Source organism: Pundamilia nyererei, unplaced genomic scaffold (assembly GCF_000239375.1).
Source record: "Pundamilia nyererei isolate P.nyererei 1_Seehausen unplaced genomic scaffold, PunNye1.0 scaffold00115, whole genome shotgun sequence".
In the NCBI taxonomy this organism is placed as follows: domain Eukaryota; kingdom Metazoa; phylum Chordata; class Actinopteri; order Cichliformes; family Cichlidae; genus Pundamilia; species Pundamilia nyererei.
This window is the reverse complement of record NW_005187516.1, coordinates 1,183,788-1,203,168: the sequence shown is the minus strand read 5'-3', so window position 1 is coordinate 1,203,168 and position 19,381 is coordinate 1,183,788. Positions and strand designations below refer to the sequence as shown.

The 19,381-nt window shown below is 40.2% G+C and overlaps 3 protein-coding genes across 3 annotated transcripts in view; all 3 read right to left on the bottom strand.

Moving 5' to 3' along the window:
• tnk2b (tyrosine kinase, non-receptor, 2b) overlaps positions 1-2,213 on the bottom strand; it is a 54,231-nt gene extending 52,018 nt beyond the window's left edge. The window contains exon 1 of the mRNA XM_005741957.2: positions 2,134-2,213. The gene's annotated coding sequence lies outside the window, so the exon portion shown is untranslated. The remainder of the gene's footprint in view (positions 1-2,133) is intronic.
• A 2,795-nt stretch (positions 2,214-5,008) lies between these two features.
• On the bottom strand, positions 5,009-17,506 carry LOC102212836 (transferrin receptor protein 1-like). Its single transcript, XM_005741953.2, has 18 exons — positions 17,230-17,506; positions 15,503-15,552; positions 14,585-14,822; positions 14,060-14,231; positions 13,708-13,933; positions 13,506-13,628; positions 12,826-12,921; positions 12,346-12,485; positions 12,096-12,247; positions 11,888-12,007; positions 10,751-10,836; positions 10,388-10,451; positions 10,191-10,258; positions 10,025-10,089; positions 9,818-9,911; positions 9,483-9,704; positions 7,670-7,828; positions 5,009-7,245 (listed from the first exon to the last, which is right to left on the bottom strand). The coding sequence occupies exons 2-18, from the start codon at positions 15,533-15,535 to the stop codon at positions 7,003-7,005; spliced, it is 2,301 nt and encodes a 766-aa protein (XP_005742010.1). The 5' UTR covers positions 15,536-15,552; positions 17,230-17,506; the 3' UTR covers positions 5,009-7,002.
• Positions 17,507-18,233: 727 nt separating this feature from the next.
• On the bottom strand, positions 18,234-19,375 carry LOC102212552 (transferrin receptor protein 1-like). Its single transcript, XM_005741952.2, has 3 exons — positions 19,371-19,375; positions 18,954-19,112; positions 18,234-18,675 (listed from the first exon to the last, which is right to left on the bottom strand). The coding sequence occupies exons 2-3, from the start codon at positions 19,110-19,112 to the stop codon at positions 18,433-18,435; spliced, it is 402 nt and encodes a 133-aa protein (XP_005742009.1). The 5' UTR covers positions 19,371-19,375; the 3' UTR covers positions 18,234-18,432.
• Positions 19,376-19,381: the final 6 nt, after the last annotated feature.

The window sequence follows — 19,381 nt, the reverse complement described above, 5'->3', positions numbered from 1 at the left end:
GTGCGATGTGACAGGTGTGTGAGCAGTGCAGACATGAAGCCTACAGAGTGCATCTGCAGTGAAAGGACACATAATGGAGGTATCGCGTGTATGTGTTTTGTGGTATGCAGAGGCTGGGTCAGCTGAGGTTAGATTTACAGTGCAGAGGGTAGCGAGCTTTGTTCTGCTGCCCTCAGGCCTCCTATCCGACACCGGGGTTTGTCATGTGTGCACGCATGTGGGTGAGAGAAAGAAGCGGAAGACGGGGAGATAACGTACAGCAAGTGGGAACAAGAGCTGAGGCTGAGCTGCATAGTTTCACTCTGTGAAGTTCAATGCATTTTTTCTTTTTTACTCTTAAGGGTTGGTTTGATTGACGAGACGAGAGAAGCCGTTTCAACATCCCATAATGAAACTGTTCTGTCTTGATGGGATGACAAGACAACCATCCGTATGGAAGGAGGTGGCACTGAATGATTTTAGGCAGGGGTGTCAAACCTAAGGCCCGGAGGCCAGAATTGGCCCGACAAAGAAGACACGAATCTGGCCCACTGGATAGCTTTCGGCAATGTGAAGGAGGGCATAAAATTGTAACTGTATTTTCATAGGTTTTACAGCTTTTCCTAAGATAAGGATAAAGACATCCCCGGTGACGTCCATATTGCACCAAAGTAATTAAATAAATGATAAATAATGACAGAAGTGTTATTGTTTTTTCACTATGTACCAGCGAAGGCACATACAGCCCACTTTGATCTTAAGTGGGCCAGACTAGTGAAACCCTCCTTTACCTCAGATATCTTAATATAGGAAAAAGAATTACAAGTTCAAACATGCATCTCACTTTTTCTACACATTTAATCCCCGAGTTTAAACGTGTAGAAAATAAGTACTGCTGTAATAAATCAAGGAAATGTGTCAGCACAGCTCCTCACACTTAAATCATAAGAAATAAATGTGCAAAATTCAAGAAAAAGTTCTGGCAGCTCTGTATACCTATTACTTCATTACTTTATTTTAGTAAGAATGGCTATGAGAGATGTATTTATCAGCAGGAAAAGTGACGAAAATACAGTTAAAAGTCAAAAATGTATGCTCTGCTGTTGAAATTGCACTTCTTTGTCTTATATTTAAATATCTCAGCGATTAAATGTGTAATCAAAGGTCTTTACACTGACTGAAAGGGGTGTATCAGTGGTTCGGCCCACTTAAGATCAAAGTGGGCTGTGTGTGACCATCAATGTAAAACGATTTAAGGACCTATGGATGTCATGAAAACACTAAATTATGGAACATCTTTTGGAAGAATTGTGTTTCACTTCTTGGGAGCATCAATGCCAATGTGCATCAAAGCTGAAACAACTTACTAAAGACACTTTATCACGGTTTTTCCTTTCGTTTGCCGCGCGCCTTATATACAAGCAAAGGGCTGGAGGATGTTTGCGGATCTTATTTAACTATTTCAATGCATTGGCTGAAATCCCCACACAGACTCCTCATTCTGGACTGTGTAATTATACATTTGCAGTGAGTGTAGGCTTTGATATCATGTGTTGCGTGACTCCTTCACTGGTCAGGTGTGCTGTATTTATCCAAGTCAGAGCTTAAACAGAAATGTTTGTATCGCTGTGTAAGCAAGTTAAAGAGGCAGAAACAGGTCAAGTGCGCGTATAGAAACACACTACCTTTAAGAAAAATAGACATTTTATAGACACTTGACATCACCTTTTGCCTTTTTCATACTTCCATGTGACTTGCTTCAGTAAAGAGGACCTGTTAGGCTAACTAAGCACACCTGGGTGCCCTCCTCTCCTGAGCCTCTGCCCGGACCCTGAGACAGCTATCCGCATATAAAACTCACGTACATGTACAAGCTGGTCAGGTTGGCCCCCTCTGTGACCTGCGTTGTTGCAACTAAAGTGCTCCGGGCTTTCACAACAGAGACTCGGTGACAGCAGCTCTCACCTGCTGCCTCCTTCCCGCCACCAAGCCTATTTAACCGGCTCGCGTTGCATTTGAGGACCTGGACAAGTGGCCGTCTGACAACTAAGTACTTGAACTGTAACTGCAAAGCTAACATTTCCAGAACTAAATGAAGACTGCAAGTAAAGTTTACTACTCTGTTAGTCACTTCTGTTTAATGAGTGCACCTACCTGTCAGTCTCGGTTCCTGTCACCTTACGCTCCTGTAGCCCTCTCTTTAATATTACTATTATTTCATTGATTAGGCCTCCAAAAAACTTGCTGGCATCCCCGAGAGCTCCTTGTCCTGTGGAGTGGATGAAGCTGATGAAAGTTTGCTGAATGCTTACACAGCAGCAGTATCCGAAATACTGCCCGGGTATGAATGCAGAGGCTGCTGGCGTCGGTTCTGCGCTGTCCTTGTACAACACAAAGATCTTCTATACGTTTACCGATGGATAACTCCATTCAAGAGCAGTCATTGTTTCATTTATCTGAATTTATGTGTATTTATGTATTTAATTTATTTGTATTTGCATAAGAGGGCATTTAAAATATATACTAAAATGAAAAAAACGTGCAAAAATACGGAAGGCTTTATTAAAAAATAAATAAGGTCCAATTAATAAACTAAATGTCTCATTCAAGATATTTTAATTGTAGAACTGAGGAAATAGTCACCTTGCTTGCTCACTCATTAATTAGCTGATAAATATCGCTTTATAACACAGTGATCATGTTTTACATTATTATGACGTACAGTTAAAAATGGCTTAGCCACTAAAGGCACAGTGAGGAGTGCCTGCAAGCACTATCGATCGATCGATCTATCTATCTATCTATCTATCTATCTATCTATCTATCTATCTATCTATCTATCTATCTATCTATCTATGTTTCAAGTTTCCTGTCATTTCCCTTTTTTACTAAAAGCACCACATAGTGTTTCATTTTTGTAGGTTGGTTTGTTTTACCGCAGGAATAAGTAGCAAAGTGAGACGTCTTTATTTACTCGCATCTCTGTTGCGTATTCACTCTGTCAGCCCACTCTTAAAGAAATATTCTCCCATTTAGATTTTTCATGTGGTGATGGGATTTCCAGCTCTTTTTAGAGAACTGGATCTTTCGGCTCGACTCACTAAAAAGATTCGACTCTTTTGGCACCCAACCGGATCTTCCGGCTTCAGTGTTTTGTGTTGTTTCCCTTTAAATTTGTTTAAAAGGAAAAAGCTGAAAATGTAAATAGTTAAAAGTTGAAATGTAAATAGTTGGTTTTTCGTATTATATGATTTATTTATTACATTTTATGTGGAGTGGATAAATAAAAGTATATTTACGATGGTCGCTAGAGACAAAGCACATACAAACTCCAAAGGAAATACAAACTCCGAAGAACGTAAAATCTCCAAAACATGTAAAAACTCCAAAACACGTACAAACACCAAAACACGTAAAAACTCCAAAACACGTACAAACTCAGAAGCACGTACAAAAGACAAAAGAAGTGCTCCAGGATGCTAGGCGCAGTGTTGAGCTTTTGTTACCTAGTGGCTACACAAGCCAGGAAGTACCAACGACCGGATTTGGTGTGTGGTAGTAACAGGTAAATGAACATTTTTTTGAATTATTTGAATATATATGAGTGCTTGTGTATAAATACACAAACAATACACATATGCTTTCAATTGTGTAATTTAAGAGATCTAGGTAGCTCTGTTTTGGAAGTTCAGTTAACGTTAGAAATGTGTTTTCGAATTTGTACGTCCTTTGGAATTTGTATGTGCTTTTTGGAGTTTGTATATGCTTTCTCTCTAGGGGCCACCGTATATATTTATATATATAAACATATATAAATAAAACCATGGTTTTTTTTTTTACATTAGTAATTCCTTATGTGCATAATTTTATATTGTTGTTAAAAAAATGAATGAATTAAAGCAACAAAACAACCTGAAGAGCTGGTTGGGTGCCGAAAGATCCGAATCTTTTTAGTGAGTCGAGCCGAAAGATCCGGTTCTCTAAAAAGATCCGGAAATCCCATCACTACATGCTACCACCTTGCTGACAGTTGTCTCTGCAAACTGAAATGAAGCCGCTGTGGACGTGTTCAGATATTTCACTTACAGAGATTCCTGCAAAGAACAACTGGGTGTATTTAAAGAGAACAACATAATTGGGGATAGGGAATGAGGTAGGACCTATAGCTCATGTTCCCCTTGATTTTATACCTGATACAATTAAAAGCTGCCCAAGTCATTAGAAGAATGCGCTATGATTTGGTGGTGGTGCACGCACTCTGTGAGCTAACATAGATGATAGGTTTTTATGACAAATCAGCTCATTTATAACAAAAAGTCTTTTTCTGACGTACGTTATTCCGAAAGTCATTGAGAATAAAACGTTTACGAGCCGCTGACGGTCCGATTTAAATTAGATTCACCTGCCTGAACACGCTGGAAAAAGCTCAAATGCCAAATGATGCACTAACAATTTCTTTACTTTGTGTCCATCTTCTGGTCAAATTGTGTCACAACAGCTTTTTGTTTTTACGGGATCATTTTGAAAAAGGACACTAAATGAATGGGCTTTAATACAGACAAAAAAGAAACGAAAGACTAATTAATCATTGACATGAATACTTATTAACTATTAAGTTGCATAAAGTCAGACTTTGCAAATTCACATTTAAATGGAACATATTCAGCCAATTTCCAGCTTTACTTTATCTGTCTACGCCATTGAGGATCTTTTACATGCTTCAGTTTAAAAAACATCATTTTTCTATTTTAAAACTTTGTTTTTCGACTTCGGTCATTTAAATATTCCATAGGCTATAAATAAAATAGGCATTTTTTACATTGCACATTTGAGGTTAATTTTTATTTTAAATCATTTAACACACTTCAGTGGGCTACATACTTAGTGTTACTATCAGTCCAATACCAATAACAGTGTTGGTATCGATACTAGTGATATTTGGATGAGTCCACTCACCTCTACTACACCTCAATGTGAATAATTAAGCAAAACTCAAATAGTTGTGTTTATTGAAGAAGAAAACTGTAAGGCCAAGAAAATGTGTTCAGTTTATTTGTTTTTTTAGCTGAATATTTTAACAATTTGCAAGCACAAAGGAATTTTACTTTTTTTTCCCCAAGTTCACCAACTTTTGATTTTAACAGAAAACAAGAAAATTATCTGAACCTCTTTCAGCATACATAAGCTCGGCTCTCCATTGGAGACATGAAACAAAAAAAAGGAACAAAGGAAATCTCAACAAATTCATCAAAAGGTAAAATGTAGTTTTATTCAGTCAAACTAAATCCAAAGTCTAGAGTTGTGATTAGTTATGGAAATAATACTGGACCACAATGCTGTGGCCATGGTAAGTGTTTGTAACACTCCTTTCTTTAAAGCCAAAATTCCTTCAATAGTAGAGCTTGAAGATGGAACAGATCAGCTGGGCCGGATGAAATGGGCTCTTAAACCTTACACCTTGAAACCATATATGTACCCAAATAAGTGCATTTTTTGTCGTAAAATCGTATCTTTGGTAGAATACAGTAGTCATTACTTCACGTGCCCTACTCCCCTACACTGTTGAGGCTAGTGGTCTCTTCCAATTTTAGCTAAAATTGCAGTACTTTAAGGTGAAACAAGCAGAAGCAGGTTTAACAAATGCAATAAAAAAGAGAAGAGTGAGGTGCCACCTTTATTATTTTTTCAAACAAATCAGGATGAAACCACTGCAGTTAGCTTAAAGTTTTCCAGACAATATTGGACAAGAAGACATCCCAGCTAATCCAGACATTAGCAACAGCTGGTAATGATAGTGAATTTTTATGACCTGAAACGATGGTTCAGAAACTGTGCTTCTTTAGATGATCCATCACATGAAAAAGCTCTGGCCTCTGATTTTAATATCAGGTACTCTGAGATGCTTTTGCTAAAGTGATACTGTGCTGGTTATTTTACATTTTTATTTCATCCAGCCAAAGGACTGATGTTCTCAATGGTATATAGGACAAAGGATGAGCTTAAGCCAGAGGTATACATTGTCCGTCCATCCTTTCATAATCAATAATCGCTACTCCTCCTACAGTATTTGTCATTTTTTAGCTAAATATGCACACAATGAGATCCTAATTAGTCCTTACCCAAAAAGGTCAAAGTCATAGTCACATTTGCTGTTTTCTGTGCTTGAAGACCAAAGTCAGGATAGTACTTAATCAGGGAGATGCTCTTTACCCTCGTGGCCCACACTGAGGCCATCCTCCAGAGACTGACGAGCATCCTCTAATCTTTGAGTAAGTAGTTTGGGCTCATTGTCAGCCAGAAAAAAGATGAACATCTGTGCATAAGATGGCCTCACCCCTCCCTCCATCACTATGAATATCTGCACCCGTGCAGTTAAAATAACTTTCCTGGGTTCTACCATCAACACTACCCTCTCACTTAATATGGAACTCAGTTGATGACTCAGGAAGGTAAACACTATCGTGGCCTTATTGTCCTGCAGGGTGTGTAAAAATAAAGTGCTGACTGACCACACAAAGATCAAAGTGTAGCAGCCCTGTGTCAACAGCCCCTTACTGTATGGACGTGAAACCTGGATCACCTAAATGAGACGACTCAACTCGTTCAACACGCGGTGCCTCAGAAGCGTCTTTGGATTCAGATGGCAGGACCGCTTTCCAACCACTGGCACACCAACCATCTGTGCTCGGTAGCTTGTAGCTATGATATTGGCATGACATGATGAGGGCCAAAGTATTGAAGATCGTGATATTTAAAATATCACAGGTTCAAATTCAAGCTTTGTTTTTTTCTTTGTGCAAGTTTTTTTAAGCGGAAGGCTCACATATTTTCTATCATGACATATCATATATTGGTTTTATGGAAAATTTTAGAAAAAGGAAAATGAACACTGTGGAACAGATGTGATGACTTTGTGGAAATCCATTAAAAAACTGTCTGTTAATCACACCATCATACTGGCTGTCACACCGCCTGTTGTTATAAGAGGGCCAAGCCATGAACAAGGGAGGGAAAAGGACTTTTCTAGAATTCATTATCCAGAGACCAGATGTCCCCTGCTAGGGAGTTGGCACAGGCCTGAATGGTCCAGGTCGCCTGGGCAAGCTTGTTGCGGAACAGCTCGGCATTGGCCTCTGGGCTGGCAGACTTCAGAGCGTCGAGGTGGCTGGACAGAGCTTTGAGGGTGTGGGGGCCGGAGCCCAGCAGGATGTGGCGAAAGGGGCTGTCTATCGGAGAAACGTAGGGTGACAGGAAGTTCCTTTCCACCTATAGTAACAGGAGGAGGAACATGGAGGAGTTTGTTAAAAGTGTTCTGGGTCACCAGACTTTTCTGTCATATAAAAGGAGGCAATTAGCAGCTAAAAAGAAAACTACCTTGAATACTATTGCACTTTACAGTAGATAAAAAGTAATGCAGTAAAATAAAATATGACGTGTTCCATTTTAAATGTGACACAAAAGTAGCTAAACCACACTAAAATATATGAAATCCTTTGGCCAAAAGCTCAGATAGCAGCTTAGCTTTAGCTTTATTGTTGTCTCCACTTTATAAGCCTTGATTCACCAGTTGAATTAATAATTATCAGTTCAAAAGAAGGAAATATTTACAATAACAGCAACAATTGCTAAGATATATCCATATTTTCCACAGAATTTCTCAGGAAGAATTACTGAGTGTTGGAAGCCTTACCGTCATGATGCGGTCATTGATCATGCGGCACATCTCCACGTTTTCCAGGTCGCTGTTTTGGATGTCAGCTGTCAATATGCTAGAGAGACGGTTGTAGGAGCCAGAGGCCATGACCAACCACTGCCCAGTCAGGGTCTTGGGCAACAGCTGGGGCTGCAACTGGAAGCAGACAAATATGCAGGAGTGATTTAGTTTTCACAATAAACTCAATTTGGTAACTGGACGTGCAAGATCTGACCAGAGTCTGGGCAAAAGAGTAAGAGAGGTGACGTTACTCTACATCTCTTCAACTTGCTTTCAACTAGATAAATAGATTTCATTTAACTAAATATAACATTTCTTTTTTATGTAGTTGTTAATGAGTCCTTAATTAATAAAATAAAAATGTAGTTTCAAATGCAGCTGCAATATAAATAAAGTTTAGTCTATTTGAAGGCAGAAAGAAATGCCGGCAAAATGCCAACTGTGTGACTTAGACCTAATATCTCAACTCTTAACCTCTCAGACTCACTATCATATCTCTATCATCCAACCTTCCTTTATCTCATAAGTTCTTGAAAGAGTAAAACAGCTAAGTGATCATCTCAGAGGAATTGTTTATTTGAAGAGTTTCAGTCAGGTTTCAGAATTCACAGCACAGAAACAGCTTTAGTGAAGGGTACTAATGATCTTCTTATGCCCTCTGTGCTTGTCCTGCTAGACCTCAGTGTAGCGTTCAATACTGTTGACCATAATATTTTATTTCAGCCATTAGAGCATGCTGTAAGTGTGCTGCATTGATTTGAATCATATCCATCTAATACAGTACAATTTGTTCATGTAAATGGGAAGTCTTATTTCACACACCAAGGTTAATTATGGAGTTCCACAGGTTTCTGTGTTAGGACCAATTCTGTTTACATAACACATCCTTACACAAGCCCTGCAACAGACTGTGGACCTGGTCAAGGTATACTTCCCCATGGTAGCTGGGATATGCCATTAGGATAGATGGCTTAACTTGTCCTCCAGTAACACTGTGAGGAATCTTGAAGTCATTTTTGACCAGCAAATGTCCTGCAGTGTGTATATATTGAACAAAATGCTTTCTTGCATTTGTGCAATATCTCTAAAATTAGAAACATCGTTCTCAAAGTAATGTTGATACTAGTTCATACATTTAGTACTTCTAGGTTGAACTACTGGAATTAAGCCTTCAGTTGATCCAAAATGCTGCAGCCAGAGTACTGACAGGGATTAGAAAGAGAAAGCATATTTCTGATCATGGTTATGCAAGAGGTTTCTATTGTTAAAAGGGAGTTCTTCCTTCCCACTGTCGCCAAGTGCTATCTAATAGGTGGTCGTCTAACTGTTGGGGTTTTCTCTGCATTATTGTAAGGTTTTTACCTTACAATATAAATTGTCTTGAGGCGACTGTTGTGATTTGACGCTATATAAATAAAAATGAAGAAGTAGTGAAACTTCTTTGTAATACAGAAACCTTTGAGTTACCTGGATAGGACGAATTCCAGCTTTGAAGTACAGGCCTGTAATCAGATAGTTGTTGTGTTTCTGGCATTCCAATTACATGTTGTCAACAGCGAAGTCTCAGAATGACCTCTGGTGGACCAACTATGTAACATCAACACTCATAACATGGTCGAAGTGTGTTTCTCTCTTCTCTGTTTCCTTTTTTAAAAACTTGTATTGGCATCATTGTATCAATGTCAATACTGATATATCAGCAATGGTCAAGTTGCTCCTGATTTCTGCAGCCCTGCTCTCAACAAGGTAAATACTATCTTCATTTACAAGGACCCTGGTGAGCACTCACCCTCTGAACAGTCTTGACCCTTGCATTAATCTGAACCACGTGGCTGCGTATGAGCTGGTTGTACTTCTTCAGGTCCATCTGCAGCAGGTGGTCATGGACCAGCCTCAGCACTATGTGACCTGCAAACTGGCCCGCTCTCACAGCCAGCTGAGGAACCTGGCTGGCTGTGACAGAGTTCAGGTTTTCTCGGGTGTCCAGGATTGTACCAAAGTACGGGTAGTCCTGAGGAGGCACACAGGATGTTTTAAGAATTACTCTCAGATCTACAAAGTTGGCATTAGTTAAAAGAGTTCAGAAACTATTTAAGAACTTGTAGTACAGAAGAATTCACTTACTGAACTTCCAGAGTGGAATCTGAAAGCGACTGAGGGAATGCCGGAGAAGGCGAGGAAAGGATACGCAGCACTGTCCATCCTCAGAGGCTCCAGACTTCAAAATCAAAGGCAAAAAAGAAGAGTGAGAATGACAGCCTACTTTCAAACAAGAAGGCTGTGATAATCATCACTGGCTATACTTTGTTATCTTTAATTAGACGGACTCACATAGCAGACTCCCAGTTGTTCTTTCCAAACTGAGAAAGAAGAGACGTGTCCTTGTCATAGTTCACCTAAGAAGAAAACAAATACTTTGGTTAAACTCTTGTTTTATTTTACAAATAAAACTGACCAACAGAATTATTTCTGCAGAAGAGATCAGCTGTGGAGTTACCTCTTTCAGAGCGTTTTGGACCAGGCTGTGCAGCAACGGGCTGGCTGCTACTTTAAACCCATTCTGACCTAGAATAACAAGACCACTAATATTTAGTTATCCTGAAACATAAGTGATGCTTTTTGCATGCGTTTGTAAAAGTTTGACATTAAACAGCTTCATGGGTACAAGAAGTCTGCATCCATGGCAGCAAATACCTGTCACAATGCCGTCCAGGTTGATGTAGGCGACTGCTTTCATGCTCAGAGAGGACAGATAACCCTGGAACAAAGAAATAGCCAAAATAAATTTATACTCAGCCACTTTGTTAGGTACATCTTTTCAAATGTTGGCTCTCTAATAAGCCAATTTATGCGTGTAGACACGAACCAGATGTGAGATGAAACTGACAAATGTGCAGCAAATGCTTGATGCTATTGTGTCAATATGAACCAAAATCTCTGAGGAATTTTTCCATCACTTTGTTGAATATATGACATGAAAAATTAAGCTATTATAGCGTGTATTTACATGAACAGAGTACACTCATTATTAATGCAGTTTTGCCTTGCATTTCTCACCTCCAACCACTCGGTGGCGCCAACACTCCCATACTCTCCCGCACTCCAACTGGCAAACACCATGCTCCTCCTGGGTTTGAATCCATCTAACAAAGTGAAAACACATTTAATAAAACTAATGAAGCCAGCGCGTTTTTTAGCTGCTCAGTGACAAACTTTAGCGTCTGATGTGAAGTTTACATCAATTTCATTACTGTTACGTATTCATTTGGTTTTTTTCCCCAATTCAGTTTTATCTATATACAGCCAAATTGCAAGCTAAAGAGGTAAAACAGAGAACACGCCAACAATCAGACTTGAAGCACTTGGTGACAGTGGAAAATAAAAACTCCCTCTTAACAGCAAGAAAAATCAGGAAGAAAAAGAGGTGGGTAAAGAAGCACTCAGTGCATCATGGGAGGCCCACAGCACCATAACTAAGGGAGGATTCAGGATCACCTGATCCAGCCATAACTATAAGCTGTAGCAAAAAGGAAAGTTTAAAGCCTAATCTTAAAAGTAGAAACGGTGTCTGTCTCCCAAATCCACCTGGGAGCTGGTTCCAAAGAAGAGCGCCCTGAAAGCTAAAGGCTCTGCCCCCCCCATTCTCCTTTTAAATATTGTGAGAACCACAAGTAGGCCTTCAGACTGAGAGTCAAGTACTCAGCCTGGGTAATTACATACTGTGAGGTCTTTAAGATAAGATGAGGCCTGATTATTCAAGACCTTTTTTGAGAATGTTAAGGTTTTTGAATAAGATTCGGGATTTAACATGAAGCCTGTGAAGCAAAGACAGTATCGGAGAAATGTTTTCTCTTTCTAGTCCCTGTCAGTATTCTCAGTCCAGCACTTTGAAACAACTGAAGACACACCCTGGTCAAAAACAACCCCAAGATATCTAAAAGTTTTATTTCATTCCAAGACAATGCAATTGTTAGGACCAAGTACGATGGCCTTGGTTTTCATTTAGAAGCAGGAAGTTAGAGCCAGGTCTTTATGGCTTTAAGACATTCCTGTCGTTCAACTAATTGGTGGGTGCCATCTGGCTTCACTGATACATTAAACTGGGTATCCTTTGCATAGCAATGAAAATGAATGATATGCTTTCCCATGATAGTGCCTAAGAGAAGCATGTATAAAGTATCAACAGGTGCTCACCGTTCTCCACCATGTCAGAGATGGAACGCGCCAGCTCGACGAGGACGCTGGTGCCCACGCTTGATGCTGCAAAGCCCGGGCCCCACGCATCCCTCTGGGCCCCAATGACCACGTATCGATCTGCAGACGGTCACAGGACATTCATCACTCACATCGTTTCCATATTTCCTGATCACAGGATCTCTCTCATTTCTCATCTTTGCTGTACCTGCATCCACAAAGCCTTTGATGACCCCAAAGACATTATTTATTCTTTTCTCAGTAAGGACATTGTTGACTTCCACAGTAATAACATCGCTCTCATCTCCGAGTCTATTGATGCTCCCCCAACCCTCTGGCTGAGTTCTACCCCCAAGCTGCCTGTTGGATGCAGACAAACATCAACTCTTTATTGATGCCCTGTTTATTACAAGCTTCGACAATCTTTCTGATACCAGTATGATGTTTGTGAGCCTTACCTCAGAATTTTGGTTCCCATGCCTGTTGTGATAGTCTGAGCCAAAATATGTGGCAGGCCTGAAGACTGCACAGGTGGAAACTGGGTGTAGTTGAAGGAGGGGAAGCCTGGGGTGTAGGGATCCCCAGAGCCCATGTGGACCTGTGGGAATCAGAAGAAAAACACAATGCAGTGCAATTGCTTCCTCTTAGCAACAGTATTAGGTTTACAGACTTTAGAGTTTGTAATACATGTCAAACTCTAAAGTCTTCATATTCCCTGTCTGTCTTTTTGTCTATGCTTCTACAGAACCTACCAGCAAGGAATCAAACAATTGCCAGGGAATTATGATTTGTTTGGTAGCACCCTCACTTGCTCAAAACTCCAGAAAAGCTCCCACTGCATTCCAATTCTTTGAATCTTGAGAACATCAAACAAACTAAGCACGTAGAGCACTTCAGTGGGTTTTATTCCAGTACATTTTAAAACTGCCCTCACTTACATGTCCAAAGAGTGAAGTATCATTTCCAATAGGGTAATCAATGGGGTCTGGGTAGATCAGCACAGCAGAAGCGTTCACTTTGGCTGCATTGGCTACCTATAAGCAGAGAAACAAGGCAATGGAAAATTAAGTTCACCAACAGTAAAGATTTTTGCATGAATCCATCCATCTTTTTAGAATGTTTCATGCAAAAAGAAGTAAACTTAAGTCCCACAATCACTAAACTGGTATCACTAGTATGACCTCAGATTTACAAAGTACCCTATTGCCTACCCTGTCACATCAGCTGCCACATATTAAGCCTGGTCATCTGATGGATTTAAACTTGTCACTTCTATGTGTGAATCTGTGCCATTTAGCAAAACAGTCTCTCCTGAATTTATGCACAAAATGTTCTCCAAGCTTTATTTCATCACAGCCTCATGCAGGAAAGAGGATGAAGAAAAGTGTAGAGAACTCAAAGCTTTTTACACACACACAAAAAACAAAAACAAAACCAGATTTAAACTGGACTAAAACTTCTGTTTGATATTTTGACATTTTCAAATTGCAATTTAGGGACATGACAGATTTGCAAGGAATTACAACACGCACAGATATTACCCAAGTCACCCCAGGAAAGATAATTCCTGTTTGAATAGTTTATTAATACAACTTTTGCATCTTTTTAAGCATCCCACCTTCTCAGCAAAGCTGATCCTTCCAGCTCTGACCAGCATCACCCTGTTATTCATGTTGATGTTCATGTTCTTCAGCTGTTGGAAGTCCTCTTCCTGTCCATAATGGGCATACAGCACTGCACCCTGGAGCCATCAGAAACTGAAATGTCACTGCAAGTGTCACTGTACATTTTTCCTACTCATAATTTAGCCTTCTGATTACCCTTGCTGTTCCACTGGCGCTGTAGGACAGGAAACCTGTTGGATGTTCCTCTGATTCGTTCTTGAAAACTATTCTGTTGTATCCAGATGCTGGGGGGTCCTGAACCTTGACAAAGTGCTCATCAGTCCAGGTCTTCATGCCGTACTCCTTAAACTTTGTTATCACCTTGTTCCCCAGATCTTCATCACCAGGAGAACCAGCCCGGTGGTTGCTGCTGTTCAGCTGACTGTGAACGAACACAGGGAAAACAAATGGAGGCAAGAAAACAGGGCCCAGTTATTCTCTTTTAAAACTGCAATGCACATAAAATTTGTACAGCACTGTACATGCAATGTGTGGGGTTTCTATTCACCTTAGTGCAATCTCTAAGTTGGATGTATTTAGTTTATCACCAAGCAGTTTTCTCACATCATCCCAGTCCATGAAAGGGACAGCACCAGTCTCATGGGTAATATCATCTTCAGAAGTTGCACAGGAGCAATTCAGATCCTTATTCTTATGAACCAGGTAGCCAGTCAAATAGCCTGAACGTGGTAGTCATTTAAAATGAGGAAACAATTACTAATAAGGAAAGGGAACACACCCAAGACCAGACCATAGCACAGAGTCAGCATTTTGAAATACCAGTGAGGGACCAAGAGACCTAAAGTTTGTACACTATCAGCGCTTACACCTCCAAACTAAATTCATGGCTATAAACTGTCAAATTGTTGCTCAGATGAATGCAAGGTCAAAGCTGGACTATGTTTTTCAGATGATAAAATTATACTTTGTAAGTTTTCACACACACATGGAAAATGTTTTTAAAAAATGTAACTTTCTAGGACTTTCTCAGACAAACAGAAATATGCCAACTATGCCTTTGTCCCTCTCTTACCAATGACAAATGTGAAGACGATGGTAGCTGCCATGAAGCAGAGGCTCTTGGTTGTACATTCAAAGTTTTGAGCCACGTGTGGTTGGCGGTTTGACTTGTGGCTAAGGTGGTCTTCGTCGCCATTCTCTCCAACCTCCTCATTCATGTCAGACGACTGTATCATCTCCACCTGGCTGGTGTCACCTTCCATATTATCAGGCAAGTTGAATCGTGTGTAGGAGTGTGGTTCATTATTAAACTAACAAAACAGAAACAGAAAAGGTCAGGGTAAGCAAAACAGATTATTTCAGTAACTACCAAAGAATATAGAACCTGGGTGGGAATCATAGACAGCATGCCCACTGATCCAGTTCTGTTTTCTTAATATATGTTACCACGAGTCTTCGATTAAACAGTTTCAAAGGCATTTCATACCACTGCTATGCTGACGATACACCGTTTTACTTTTCTGTTAATCCAAAAGCCTCAACAATCCCTCCTGCCTCAGTGAATGTTTCACTGTCATTACTGATTGAAAGTCTTCAAATTTCCTCCATCTCAGTGCTAAAAACTGAAGTTCTTGTGTTCGGCCTCGACAGTTCCTCTAAGCAGGTCAGTCATTACACCAGAGCAGTTTCAGTGCAGTGCACTAGCAGGCTAGTGATTCGCTACATGCGGTAGGTGGTAAGTTAGATTCAGATTTTCCATTTGGATTTAGTTTGTGTTATCCCCCAAGAGAAAAGTGTCTTGGTTTGTGAATTGGATTTTGGTAGAGTGTCCCTGTGCCAAAGGAAATACTGCACAGTGAAATGTATATTTGAAGTAACCTTTCAGTTAAGAGGTGGAAATGGAAAAATAAATAAATAAAGGGAGGGATTCAAGCTTAATACTAAGCTTGTTATTTTAAGATTTATCTTATAACACTCACTGAATACTTACAATTTGGGACATCGCTGATCTTGCTTGGTCCATGGCTGCTTTAGAGGATTCTGAGAAGATAAACCAAAAAGTTAGATTACTCCAGCCAAGTTTAAGTCTTTAAATGACAGGCATTTTATCCTCCAAAGAGACTTAAAGGCAGGTGGTGCGTGAATGTAACTTTTTATTCAACTTAAATCCCTCACAGTGCGAGCAGTGGGTTGCTGCTTTTTACTTGCATGAACATCCAAAGAATATATGTCTCGTCATTGGTCCGATTCTTCTTATCCTAAAGGCAGAGCTGGCAGGGGAGCAAAAGGCCAGTGTCCTGCACAGGTCGACACACAATGACACCACTGACTCTTTGGTCTCGCCCATCGTGGTGGCGAGGTAGGAGTGGATAAACTGTTTCTGTGGGCTGGGTCGATTTATACTCATAAAGAGTTGCGATCAGGAGTGCTTGTAATTGATTGATTGTTTGATTGAAATCTGTGGGAGCCAGAATTCTGGATGTTTCCAATAGCCAACTATTTCCTTCACTCAATGACAAATGCAAATAAATTTATAACTTTTATGCAATGTGTTTTTTGTGGATTTGTGGTTGTGTCTCTTTTCATTAAAATGAAAATACCATAACAAGTACAGACTGTTCTTCTCTTTGGAAGTGGGCAACCTTACAGATTCATCACAAATCAGATAATTATTTCCTCCACTGTTAAGAAGTCAAAGGCAAGTTGTATAAGAAGCTTCAGCTATGGGACAGAATCTATACAAGCTAATCATAAGAATCTCTTTAGCCCATAAGAAACCTCTTTACACATTGAGGAAAGTTTCTGTTAAAGTTTTAACACTGACTCTCCCATAGTTTTCTTGAAAGTAAAAATGGGTCTGGGGTCTTATGTAGTAATGCTTCCCTGTACAGTTCTTATCATATCTACAGGTACGTGCATTATCAGAAGAAATATTATTTCTGTTAAACGTGCACATAATGTCAAACACATAAACACTACACCCACGACAAGATTACAGAAGAGAGTTTCTGATCACTCAGGATTGTTTTTCATTAACTCATATGTGATACTGCAGAGCCACTTAGAGGCTTTCCACTGCTGGCTGAGGACTGTCATAGAGGAAGCACATGCAGAATTCTGCTGTGGATTCAAAGTTATCAGACAACGCATGTGACTAAAGTGGACAATGAGTCTAAACTGGAGGGAGTAAAATGCACCTCTTGTCGTTAAAATACAGGGGGGTGGAAGCTGAAAAAAAAAACCCTGCAACATTCATACTGCAGTGACATGTGGGCCATTTAAGGGGAAATTACGAAAGGAATAGCACAACAACAACAAAAATAATAATAAATAAAACTTTTTCTGCTCAGCAAACAGTAGTTGAAACCTCGACCTCGGCTCTCAGGTCAAAACAATTCGCGCTGCGACTGCAGAAACTGTGCAGCACACGGACGGGTGTTGATGTTGTTTCCACGTAGAGTCGTTGTAGTCACTCAGACCGTGTCTTACACAGTGAGAAATATAGCTCTGAAAACTAATCTGATTAGTACATAGTCGTGATCAAACACGACTATGAAATTGCGTGTGTGCGAAAACAAATAATGCTCTTTCCACGACACAGACTACACTACACCAGAGTGTATTTTCCCAAATTAATGAGCAAATGAAACAAATGCACAACACTTTTACGTTTATCCTTATCTAAATTCTCTCTGATGTGTTGCATGGCGAACTTACTGTGTCAGACTGTTGCCTCTCTGTCCCCGATGTCAGCATCATAAATCGGGGGGCGCAGTTCTCTGAGCAGGAAGATCTTTAGCGCAGTTGGGAAAGAAATGGGCGTGAAAGGACGAGATCACGAGTTTGGAGTCACCGCTCAGTGGTAACATACTTCCTCTAATTTTTTCTAACGACAATATTTTTATTTACATTGTTTATTCTAACCCTTGAGTAGGCAATGGGCGGATCGCGGTCCAGATCTGGACCCAGATGACGTTCTGTGTGGAACCAGACCGTTTATATTTTACTCTGCGCAGCTTTCCACGTACTTACGGTAAGGTTATTTTTAATGTGCGCAGCTTTTTCTTTTGTATTTATGGTACTTGACGTGCGTACACAGGAAGCAAACGGGTTAATCGCGCACGTTATAAGCCATCCCACGTGACATTACTCAACCAATGAAATTGTGTGTGCGAAAACAAAGTTTTGTACTGAATGTACACATTATGGGAAACACTATCACCATAATATTTTTTAAAAACTACCTACTGTTATTAACATTTTGGAAATTACTGCTCCTGATAATTATACTTTTATATGAAAGGTGATTAAAAACTATTTATAGTGACCCCTGCCACTGATAAATAAATAACTCAATAAATAAACACATGGTTTCTGTTTCAGTGCCACATGGTTGAGGACCTTCTCCCCTGCTTTGACAGGTCTGCACAGATTAGCTCCAATGCCAGGAAATGTGTTTCGTATTTGATTCAGATCACTTTATTAAATTCATGCATATAATCAGGACTTTGCGTTGTTTTGTTTTGTTTTTGTTGTTGTTGTTTTTGTTTGTTTGTTTGTTTGTTTGTTTGTTTAATGCAGCTGATTATTCCAAATCTTTATACACTGGTGCTTCTGTAAAAATCAATCTGAAATTTCTGTATCTATCACAGTATGAGATATTTCAGCTAGTGAAATAAAAAGCAAAGCTCAGGTTTGAACGCCGCAGCAGCAATAGTATAAAAAAACAGTTTTCCTCATGGTAAACTATAGAAAGTCATTGACTTATTGTCATCATACGGCGCTTTTAACAAATGAACATCGTGGAAACGATATGATGACTTTGTAGATATCCACTGAAAACGTGGTGATTAATCACAACAGCACTGCCAGTTGTAATAAGAGGGCCAAACCATGAACAAGGGAGGGAAAAGGACTTTTCTAGATTTCATTATCCAGAGACCAGATGTCCCCTGCTAGGGAGTTGGCACAGGTCTGAATGGTCCAGGTCGCCTGGGCAAACTGGTTGCGGAACAGCTCGGCGTCTGCGTTGGGGTTGGCAGTCGTCAAAGAGTCGAGGTGGTTGGTCAGAGCTTTGAGGGTGTGGGGACCAGAGCCCAGCAGGATGTGACGGAAGGGGCTGTCTCTGGGAGAAACGTAGGGTGACAGGAAGTTCCTTTCCACCTATAGCAAGAAGACGGACATCATGAAAGAGCTGGATAAAAACAGTTATCAACAAATTTATTGGACAGCCCCGTCCTCTGAAAAGCAGAAAGCAGCAACTAAAGACTACTACATCAACTATTACACTTGACTATGATTAAAATGTGATGTATCCCATTTAATATACGATCCAAAGGTAGTTAAACCAACACTAAAGTTGTAATTTCAGCTCATCAAAAGCAGAGGTGGCAGCTTGTGAAATCAACTAAACTTGATGGGCTGAGTTTTTTTCCCCTTACCATCATGATGCGGTCATTGATCACGCGGCACATCTCGATGTCCTCCAGGTCGCTGTTCTGGATGTCGGCTGCCAGCGCGCTGGAGGCACGGCTGTAGGAGCCAGAGGCCATGATCAACCACCGCACTGTCAGAGCTTTGGGCAACAGCTGGGGCTGCATCTGCAAGCACACAAACATGCAGGGATGACTTTTCTCCCTCAAACTCAAGTTAGTAAGCTGGACATTCAAGACCTGACCACAGCTTTGTCTTCTATGATGAGAGGAGTAACCAGGCAAAACAAACTGATTCAAAACTGATCATTTTTAAGTTGAGTGATGAAAAACACGACAACAGTCAAGTTGCTCCTGATTTCTGCAGCCCTGCTCTCAACAAGGTAAATACTATCTTCATTTACAAGGACACTGGTGAGCACTCACCCTCTGAACAG